Source organism: Silurus aristotelis, assembly GCF_946808225.1.
Source record: "Silurus aristotelis genome assembly, chromosome: 8".
In the NCBI taxonomy this organism is placed as follows: Eukaryota; Metazoa; Chordata; class Actinopteri; order Siluriformes; family Siluridae; genus Silurus; species Silurus aristotelis.
In genome coordinates, this window is record NC_139581.1 from 29,853,709 (window position 1) to 29,865,292 (window position 11,584).

Sequence of the window (11,584 nt, forward strand, 5' to 3'; positions counted from 1 at the left end):
CACACAAAAGAAATCAACTACTCAATTACAGTAACTTAAATATCGTTTGTTACTTTTCGCTTCTGAATAATATTCATAATATTAATAAAAAAAATCAGTAGACTCTAAAAGAACCATTTGAAATGTTTGAGCTGTTAGTTTATTTGTACCTTTTTATAGGATAAAAAGAATTCACACCATAAGTCACACACCACCACAAACACACCAACAAAGCAACAAAACAACAAACGAAAGGAAAAAGTCAGCAGTTTCATGGCACCGGGGGTCAAATTCAAATGAGTTTATTTCGCTTCTGGACGTTTCAGCTGTACTTCTTACAGTACGTCGGATGTTTTTAAGAAATTGATTGCAACAACTTTTCCGAACAAAAACGAAGCGGTTACAAAATGCCATGAGGTGAGGGAGTAGAGTCCACAGATAGGAAGAGAAACCCAAAATAAAAGGAAGTGTCCAGGAAATCAGAGAAAGAGTGTGTGTGTGTGTGTGTGTGTGTGTGTGTGTGTGTGTGTGTGTCGGTGTGACACGAGGCGACGTGAAGAGGATGCTCTCTAGCTCGACCTAGTGGATCGTATACACACTGCTGCTGTTGAAGTTTACTACGGAACGCGCGGAAAAGATCCGGATTAAGCGACTCTCAGAGTATTATCGGGGGAGGGACAAAACCGTAGCCTAACTGGAATCGCTAGCCCTTCGTGATTAGCTTAGCCTACTCCAAATCCTAAACACACACACACACACACACACACACACACACACACACACACACACACACACACATACACACACAGTTCTATCGCTCGATCCCGAATGCTAGAACTGTTCTAACGTTATTATTCGTAGCTAAAGTCGTGAATTAGTGCTTAAAAAAAAACCTCGAGAAAATAAATAAAAATAACGTTGCTAAATTTATTACCATGTATAACAGACGTGACATTTGTACTGCATTATGGGTAATGGGATAATGCACTCGGAGCTTGGAAACTACTCAGGAATTCTAGCATTTGGGACAGAGGCATGTTCATTTCAACATTTACCAAACAAAGGTGTCGAATCAGGTCAGCTCCTTATTGGCTGACGGTGCTGTCAATCACAACTTTTGAGAGGAAAGGGGTGGGACTTCAAGCCGAACAACGTTCAAGTCGATGGAAATTTTGTAAGATTCCGATAACAGATTCGCAGGGTCGTGAGTACGACGCACAACACTTGTGCATTTAAGTGTTTAAAGAAACCGTTGCCTTGGTAACAAAAACACTGCGAAATGAGAGCGATAGAAATTCTATTCGCATTTTTTTCTTTCCTGGAAACTTTTTATAAAAAAAACCAAAACAAAAAAACCCCCGAAAGTTCAATCGTTTACATTCGCACCCCCCCTCCCCCCGCCCAAATTATTATTATTATTTTTTTTTATTTTTTTTATAGTCTCCTAATTTATTTGTTATTATTACAGGGTGCTGCTCCTTCTGAGACGCGACGCTAAAAGTTAATCCTCGACAGATCCGCTAGCCTATTTAAGAAACATGGATGTACTATATATTAATATGAATTTTTTTTTTATAATATATTTATATTTATATTTATATAAGGACAATGGATTCAAGTACATATATACAACGTTAATCGAAATCTTGGAAAATAAAAAAAAAAACCTACAAAAGAAAGAATTAATAATAATAATAATAATAATAATAATAATAATAATAATAATAATAAGCAATGCATTCATTGGTGTCGTACATTTCAGTCCAGAAAAAAGTCACACACAGGTTTAGCAGGTTGGTACATTTTTCAACAGATGGACACAAAGGTGTGAGAAAGTTTTCACACCCCAAGAGAGGGAAAAAAACAAAAAAGGTTAAAAGGCTTTAATGATCAGGACGGTGAGATCTCGTTCAAGATGCGTCACGACAAAAGAAATTCAAATAATGCAAATGATAATCATCTCTCTGCACACGCCTTCGCTTTTCCCCCCCGATTCTGTTGTTCAAGTAGTGCAACAAGAGATTCCCTTTGAATCCGAACTCTTCCCTGTGGGAATTCTAGGAGCGTTTGGTATGAAACGATACCTTAGACGCCTAGCGTTGCTATCCGCTAATCGTGGCTCTTTTACACAGCAATTTCAATTCATCCTCTTCATTTCCACAGCGGCTAGCTAAGCGCCCTTACTAGCTTGGGGTTTTTGCTAACAGGAAGTGAGGTATCACTACCACTACATTTACTGTCATTTAGGTCAACTTTAATTATTAGCATAATTCTTTTTGTACGCAAAAAGATTCCTGACAGGTTTTTTTTGTTCACCGTTAGCTTACGGTTCATATTTTAGCGCTTTACAGACAGGCGTTCACGTGTACGTGTGTGCTAGCTAGTTAGGCCAAACGAAAGTTCGGATGCTTTTTTATAATAGTATTTAGCAAAGATTTAAAAAACGTTACATTCTTAGACAATGATGCTAAGTGCTAGTTGCTAAGTCACCTAGGTGTAGCTTCACTTCCTTTTTTTTTCTAACGCCGGACGTTCGTTCACGCGTTCGACACGTCCCAGACGGGGAATTTTTGAGTACGGATGATTTCAACCCGTGTGTTCATTTAGACGATTTGTTGAGTTCCTTGTAGTTCGCGTTCCACAGCTGCGGCTGAAGTTTGAGAATGTGACAAAACGACGAGGAAACACGAGGAAATAATGACAGTTTTTTTAAGAAAGAACGTCTTCCTGATTTTTTTTTTTTTCAGGTTTGGGAATCTTTTATCTGCTATCTTTTCTTTTTTTTTAAATACAAATTTCAATACTGAAGCACACGACAACCCCCTTCGGTTCTGTTCTGTTCAACTTTTCTTAATTGGAAGTGTACCTAGTTTTTGTGTGCAAGGAGGCACGATTTATACTGAATGGAAATGCAAACAGTCTGACGGAGTGAGAGAGAGAGGGAGGGAGAGAGAGAGAGAGAGAGAGAGAGAGAGAGAGAGAGAGAGAAAGGGGGGGGAGGGTTGGGAGTTAGAGTGAGAAAAGGAATGAAGAAGAGAGGGATAAGGAGCGTGGTGGTGGTAAAGGAGTGCAGCGCCGAGCATTAACACTTGAGTAGAGGCAGGAGGAGGGGCAGGAGGAGGGGCAGGAGGAGGAGCCACACTGACTGACACACGGAGGCGGAGCCATTGATGTCTCTTCCGGTTCCAGGTCCTCAAACACAGAGAGAAAAGAGAAAAAACAAAGAGGAGTGTGAGACCCTGAATGATGATAACTTTTTTCTTTATTGTTTTCTCATGATCTCGAGCAGAGTTAGTTGTGTAGGGATCCAAAGAACACGTATGGAGTGATGTAGTCAGATAAACAATCCCGAATATGTTTTATTTTTAAGATTGTCCAAAATCAATTCATTAGGCAGAAGCCCTTATCCAGAGTGACTTACATTTATCCCATTTATACAACTGATCAGTTAAGGGTTAAGGGCCTTGCTCAAGGGCCCAGCATTCGCAGCATGGTGGTGGTGGGATTTAAACTCACAACATTCTGATCAGAAGTCCAACATCTTAGCTACCCCCCTTCCACAGCGTAAAAAACTCCTACCATTCTCTCAACACCTCTGGGAACGCCACACATCTCCTATCCTCAGGAGATGTGTGGCGTTCCCAGAGGTGTTATACTCCACAGGAAGTATTGTAGTCAACAAAAACGTGTTAAAGAACCCAGAATATTTTACATTTCGTCCAAAGTAGCTCCATTTAGCGTTGATGAAAGCTTTGCACGCTCTTGGCATCCTACTTTGGACGAAATGTCAAATATTCTGGGTTCTTTAACACGTTTTTGTTGACTACAATACTTCCATACGTGTTCCTGCATCGTTTGGGTGTCTTCACAATTAATGTTGAAAAAAGAAAAAGAAAAACCACTGAACGAGGTGTTCAAATGTATGAAAAAATGAGGACATTGACACACCAAGCATTGGGGCAGTGTGCCATCTGCTGGACAAAGTGAGAAACGCATCCTGAGAACTTAACGGCATTTAATGCAAAAATAAAAAATAAACAAACAACAATAATAATAATAATAATAATAATAATAATAATAATAATAATAATCCTAAGTCCCTTTTTTTTTATTTCTGACACCTGGAGATTTTGTCAAACTAAAATGCGACCCAGTAAAAATGTGTGAACCTGGTGACACCTGGTGATCAAGATGTGAACTGCACCCATGGAATATTGATTCAATGAATATCCAGGCATTTAAGTCGATCAATCAAGTGTGGGGAACAGATTGACTCACATTAAAAAAAAAAAAAAGGTTCATTTTCACAAGAATTGTCTTTGGATGTGTGCACATGTGAAGTGTGTACTCACTGTAGAGGAACACACTAGCGTTGTGTATGCCCAGCCGGTTGGTGGCGACGCAGGTGTAGTTTCCGTAATCGTCGTCTGTGACGTTGGCGACAGTGAGCTCAGTGCGAGTGCCAGTGATTTGGATATTAATCCCCTGCATGTTCGACAGCCTGGAAAGAAAGAGTGATAGAGTGTGAGGGAGAGATAATGGAGGAAGAGGGGGATTTATTATGAAATAAACGAGTACTACACTGCACAGAAGCACTTGTGAAGATCGTAGACAGGAAAATGCATGTAATTAAAAGCTTCATGTTTACAGATCGGAAGGATGGGAGCTGTTCTTCAGCACTCGATGGAGTTTTAACGGTTCCTCTATGCTAAGCATGTGTGTGTGTTGACAGTGTATTCATTAGCATGTGTGGTTTCTCTGGTAAATGTATTTAGTCCACTGGGGAAAGATTTGTGATTACAGGATTAGTCCGCATGCAAACATACTACTGAGATTTATACTTTATAGGCAAATTGTTGACCATAAAAATTTCCAGTGCTTCTTTAGGAACATCTCATTCCACATTTCTCGCATAATAACCTCTCCTTAATAACCAACAACTCTCCAGTCAGGGAAGATGTTCCTCTAGATTTTGTGTATATTTGTTTATCTTCCACACATTTCCAGCCCATGGTTTGGGTCTCCTTGTTCAAGTTAAAGGAAAATGCAATTCATTGACCAGCAGGATCAGTTTGTACATGCTAGGCACATTGACTAGCAGGATCAGATTGTACATGCTAGGCACATTGACTAGCTGAATCAGTTTGTACATGCTAGGCACACTGACTAGCAGGTTTAGTTTGTACATGCTAGGCACATTGACTAGCAGGATCAGATTGTACATGCTAGGCACATTGACTAGCAGGTTTAGTTTGTACATGCTAGGCACATTGACTAGCTGAATCAGTTTGTACATGCTAGGCACATTGACTAGCAGGATCAGTTTGTACATGCTAGGCACATTGACTAGCAGGTTTAGTTTGTACATGCTAGGCACATTGACTAGCAGGATCAGATTGTACATGCTAGGCACATTGACTAGCTGAATCAGGTTTTACATCTTTAGCACACGGAGTAGGGGATTAGTTTTTACATGCAAGGCACATGTACTAATGGGATTAGTTTAAACATCCTGAGCACACTGACTAGCGGGATTATTATAATTTTTTTTTTACATGCTAGGCACACTGACTAGCGGGATTAGATTTGATATGCTAGCCACACTGAACAGTGGGGTTAGTTTCTGTAATTTTAGAGCAATTCGATGGTATAATTAAAGCCTACAGACTAAGGGGTTTAGCAGGATTTCTCTCTTCTGTTCAATTCACTTATTTATCCACTTCTTTGCTCAGTAAACGTGTTGAATGATTTGTTATTTTCTAGCATTGTTAGCATCTCAGTGTTATTGACTAGCAGTATCAGTTCCTCTCCGCTAAGGGCCAGCGTCTCTGCACTCGGCGTAAAAAGACGTAGATCCTACAAAGCTCGTACTTCTTGTCGTCTCGGTACCACTCAAACTCCGGTTTGGGCACGGCCGTCGCGTCGCACCGCAGAACCCCCGAGCGTCCCACCGGCGTCTCCGAGCTCTTAGCCATTTTAATAAAAGGCGGATCTGAAGGAAAGAAGGAAAAAAAACGCAGAAAACAAACAACTTCATCTTCTACACAATACAAAACAAAATGCTACATTTCCCAGAAATAAGAGATGATGAAGAGCTGAGGGAAAGAGAGAGAGAGAGAGAGAGAGAGAGAGAGAGAGAGAGAAAGGGGGGGGGGGGGGATTGCTGTAAAATATATTACACAACGTCACACCCTGAGAGATGGTAAATAAACACCGTGGCTTCGGCTCGGTTATAGATTATGGTCCTTGTGTTATATTACTTTATTTATCCTCCTCAGTGGTGAGGCTGGAAACTTTCCCAATAAACACTTCGCGGCTGCATTTTAAACAGAGTCATATTTTCAGTGTGAACACACACAAACACACACACACACACACACACACACACACACACACACACACACACACACACTAGGGTTCTGTTGTCTCTCAGTATGACTCATTGTCAGAGCTTCTGAAAGGATTCCTAATATTACTAAATTCAACGTAATGACAGTCTTTTTTTTAATATAAAGCTTTCTAACGGCACACGTCATCACGAAGCGGCTTTAAAGAAATCCGGGTGACAAAAGTATTGGGACGCCTCGGGATAAGATTGGTATGTGCTTTGGTATGTCTATTTTATTTATTTTTATTTGCAGAGCACTTTTAACAATGCACATTGTTTCTAAGCAGCTTTAAAGAGAAAAACATTGTAAAAGTTTAGCGTCTGTAAGTTTGTTCCTTACAGTTATGTTTGTCCCTAATAATGAACAAGCCGGAGGTGACTGTGGTGAAGGAAAAACTCCCCTGAGATGGCATGAAAAAGAAACCTTGAGAGGAACCAGATTTAAGAGGGAACCCATCCTCATCTCATCACCAAGTGTCCATTTATTACAGCCAAACGACATCGTAGCAGACTGTTGATATTAATTCCGGTCCAAATCCATCCTCAAAGTACTTGAGTTGCTCAGTAACTTCATGGATTATTAAGCTGTTGATGTGGAACGATCCTCACACAGAGTGGTCTCCAAGTGATCTTTAAATATGCTCAATTTAGTCTACATTTCCTGTTTTTGTAACTTTCACTCTGTTTGTTGCGATTTGTGAGATTTCATTTGTCCTCGATGGTGTTAGTAAAGTCAGGTTCTGATGTAGTTGAGATGACTGGGCAATTCATCCTTGTGGCAGCGGGGGGCGTGGCAGAGCGCCGGTTTGTGAATGGAGAGTGAGGCCATGGGAGACAAGCGGTAAGAATCGAACACCGGTTGGGAATGAGTCTAATCTCTGTTGCACTGAGCGGTGGGGAAGCACAAAGAGAAGTGAGGTCTCTCGGAGAGACGTGCGAAAGAGAAAGTGAAGAAATTAAATAATGACTGTCACACCGGTCGCCGCCCCACTGTTCTTCCTTCACCACCTGACCGAGCCGATCGCTCTTCTACAATCCCAAAGGTGTTCAAGATGTTCCACTCCAACCAATGTAAAGCAGATCTTGCTAGAGTTGGCTTTGTGCACCGGGTTCATTGTCATGCCGGAACAGGTTTGGGTCTCCAATACAATATCATAGAACTACTTTATCTCTGTGTGTGAGTCAGACCAGCAGGATTCTAGATCTAATGTGCGGTTCTAGATCTAATTCAGTCAGTTTTCCTCGATGACAGCTGTAACTTGTCAGTTCCGGGAAGTGACCATGGTGCTGAAAAAGGTGATAATTGACAGCTAGGTGCGAGGCTTTACACCATTATAAAACTCTTCGCTTCACCTCGGGCCGTTCTTCATCCCCATATTGTTCATGAACATCCCTAAACACACTTCTAGATCAATAACTTACTTATATTACACAATTCAGGATGCTTTTACAGGCGTGGATGTTTTTATTATTTTTTTCTGCACTGGTGCCATGCTGGTATTACAGTGGCTGAGAAATGCAAAACAAATGAACAAATCAGAAAACAAATGTCAAGACCACATTTCTAATCTGTTCATTTGTTTTCTGATTTGTTAAACACAACGACAATTTGGACAAACCGAGAAAAAGGTAGGTATAGTTTGCGAATGAAATACTTACCGCTCATTAGAAGAGACATTTGTCATTCAAGATATACAGGATGTACAACAGGAGTGTGTAAAAGTGGAAAAAATATTGCAATACAAGTGTAAAAAAATGGTTTAAAATACACGCAGAACTGCACACGTACAAGAAACAGTTACAAGGTGCACAATTTCCTTCTTCCGTTATATCTTGAATGACAGACGTCTCATCCAGTGAGCGGAACTTTTCCGTTTTTTTTCTGAACTGTTATTGAGTTTTCTGATTTCTTTAGTTTTTGGATTTGTTCATTTGTTTTTTGATTTGTTAATTGAATAAGTTTTTGAATTTGTTAATTAGGTTTTGCATTTGTTTTTGTTTTTGCGCTTCTCAGCCACTGTATGTTTACTATCAAAATGTTTTATACTGTATACAATTATACATTATAATAAGCAAGTCTTTTATAGCTAATTACTTTCATTTGTTGTAAATGAATAAAAAAAAAAAATAGCAAAGAAGACAAAACCTGGCGGCTCGACCAAAAAAGGGTATAATAACGATAAAAATCCCACGGTGGAACTGCTCTACAAATGCTTCTTTTCTCCTGAACAGCAGGTAGGATTGATTGGCACGGACAGGCTTTCAGGCGTGTTTTGTTAGACACCAATTGGGCGTGAAAGAAAAGTCTTGAGGAATGAGCCGAAGTCGGGAGCAGGGCTAAAGAGACGGCGCCGGAGGGGGCGCCGAAATGAAACACGACTCGACCTGCGCAGACGTAAAGGTCAGAATTTCATATCAGGCCTGACGTCTGGCGCAAATATCAGCAGGAACGAGACGAAACGAGACTTCGATGCTTTTTTTTTATTTCTTTGACATTTTTTTAATATTCCCAAAAACATGCTGATTGCTAATTTATGGAGATAATATTGGCAATGGATTAATATAACAAATGAAATAAATAAATAAATAAATAAATAATGGAATTTTATGTTGGTTTATAAAAAATATTCAATCCAATTTTTTCGCTTACATGCTCCATTAGCATATTAGCAAGAGTGTGGTTGTGTATTTTTACTCTAATGTACTAATACTTTATTACAAATGTATTTATTTATTTATTTATTTATTTATGTACAGTGTCTGAAAACTGTGGAAACACCGAGTCTTTTATGGTTTTTGAGAGACACTTGCATTTGACTTTTATTTCTATACAACAAGTCATGTGACGCGATGAAGATTGTCTTTGAGCGAGCAAATCTATAAATGTCCAGATGTTCCACTTTATTCTCATTGAAAAACTCCTCCCATAGCATGAAGAACCGCGTGACACACTCTCAGCGTCCGGACAGTTTCTCCAAAGATTCAGCTGAAATACAGTACTTTGATGTGCCTCTTGTAAATCTTGCCAAAGATGTTCTACTTGGAGATTTCTTCATGATCCAGTTCATCCCAGAGCAGTTCAATAGGATGTAGGTGTGGAGACTGGGCAGGACATTTCATAGTAGAGAACACTCCAGATGACGTCTTATTGGTGTCGTCTTATTGTAGAGTGAAGTAGGTTCCAATGAGCTGCAGTCCAGACGGAATTGCTGGAACAGTCCAGACGGAAACTGGAACAAGTCTTCAGTTCTCCAAAACAACCCCAAACCATTAAGCTTCCACCCTCATGTGTAATTGTGGGGGTGAGGGAGTCTGATCACATCTTCTCTCCTGTTCTTCTGGTAGAGACAAAAATGTCCCATTGTCTCTACAGAACTTTCTTCCACTCATTCACTGTCCAATTACCATGTGCTCTTCACATTTTACCGAGTTTGCATCGACGATCGAGTCCATGATTATTCTAATAAGATGAGACTCTGCATGCTGAGCACAGATACGAGCGTGATTTAGTCTCTCCATCCCAAACACAATTCCTCCTGAGATGAGATTTTCTTTGGCATCACTTTTCTGTACACATTGCCAATGTATAAGCAGGATTGGTTTCTACATGCAAAGCAAAACTACAAGTGGGATTGGTTTTAATTTTTTTTGGCAAATTACATCATGATTATGTTCTTTTTTTTATGACTTTATTTGCTATTTTATAGTCTCTTTGTTTGGCTACAATCATAACACTGTAATTAGTGGAAGATCACGGCCAGCTGGGAATTCCAGTTCCTAATAATCCTTACAGACTTCAAATATGGCTGCCGTGAACTCCAACTCCCACACACACACACACACACACACACACACACACACACACACACACACACACACACACACACACACACACACACACACACACACACACACACACACACACACACAGGGTAATAACACACACACTAGGAAGTGGTAGCTCAGTGGTTAAGGCTTTGGGTTACTGATAGGATGCTTAGGGGTTTAAGTTTAAATATTAAAGCAAATATTTTCCATAAAATGTAAATGTCTCCAGTTAATCAATCAGTTGGTTGATTAATACAGTTAGTTTCAATAAAATGTTTTTGAAAAAGAACGCGTAAAATGTCTACACTCAGGTACTTACAGTTGACGACCACATTGACGTACTTGACATCGGGTGTAGCCACGTCGTTACTCGCCTTACACTCGTAGCGGCCGGCCTGAGTGCGCATGATGCCGGAAATTTCCAGATACTCGCCCACATCCAGGGTCTCAGCTGTCAAAGCATAGAAAAGAATCATTATCAGCTGCATCATCATCATCATCATCATCATTATTATCACCATCATCATCCTCATACATAAACATCACCACCATCATCATTATCAACATCATCATCCTCATGTATCATCATTATCACCATCATCATCAATCATCATTCTCAAACATCATCACCACCATCATCTTTACACATCACCACCATCATCATTATAACCATCATCATCCTCACACATAAACATCACCACCATCATCATTATCACATCATCATCCTCATGTATCATCATCACCATCATCATCAATAATCATCCTCAAACATCATCATCCTCACACATCATCTTCACACATCATCATCACCACCATCATCGCCATCATCCTCACACATTATCATCACCATCATCATCATTATTATCGCCATCATCATCCTCACACATCATCATCCTCACACATCATCATCTTCACACATCACCACCATCATCATCATCATAGCTATCATCATCCTCACATATCATCACCACCACCATCATCATCCTCACACATTATCATCACCATCATCATCATTATTATCGCCATCATCATCCTCACACATCATCATCCTCACACATCATCATCTTCACACATCACCACCATCATCATCATCATAGCTATCATCATCCTCACATATCATCACCACCACCATCATCATCCTTACACATTATCATTATCACCATCATCCTCACACATCATCACCACCACTATCATCATCTTCACATATCATCACCACCACCATCATCATCCTTACACATTATTATTATCACCATTATCATCCTTACTTTCATCACCACCATCATCATTATCACCATCATTCTCACACATAAACATCACCATCATCATTATCACCATCATCATCCTCATGTATCATCATCACCATCATCATCATCAATAATCATCCTCAAA

At 39.9% G+C, this 11,584-nt stretch overlaps 2 protein-coding genes across 3 annotated transcripts in view; one reads left to right on the forward strand and one right to left on the reverse strand.

Annotated features, from left to right (window-relative positions):
- LOC310730257 (T-cell surface glycoprotein CD3 gamma chain) overlaps positions 1-11,584 on the forward strand; it is a 383,983-nt gene that overhangs the window by 107,895 nt on the left and 264,504 nt on the right. The gene's annotated exons all lie outside the window — the stretch shown is intronic.
- lsamp (limbic system associated membrane protein) overlaps positions 117-11,584 on the reverse strand; it is a 530,554-nt gene continuing 519,086 nt past the window's right edge. For both annotated transcript variants that reach the window (XM_083549134.1, XM_083549133.1), the window contains 4 exons: positions 10,515-10,646; positions 5,851-5,971; positions 4,332-4,480; positions 117-3,171 (listed from right to left, as the gene is read on the reverse strand). In XM_083549134.1, the coding sequence (XP_083405260.1) occupies positions 3,062-3,171; positions 4,332-4,480; positions 5,851-5,971; positions 10,515-10,646 (512 nt within the window). In that variant the 3' untranslated portion in view covers positions 117-3,061. The remainder of the gene's footprint in view (positions 3,172-4,331; positions 4,481-5,850; positions 5,972-10,514; positions 10,647-11,584) is intronic.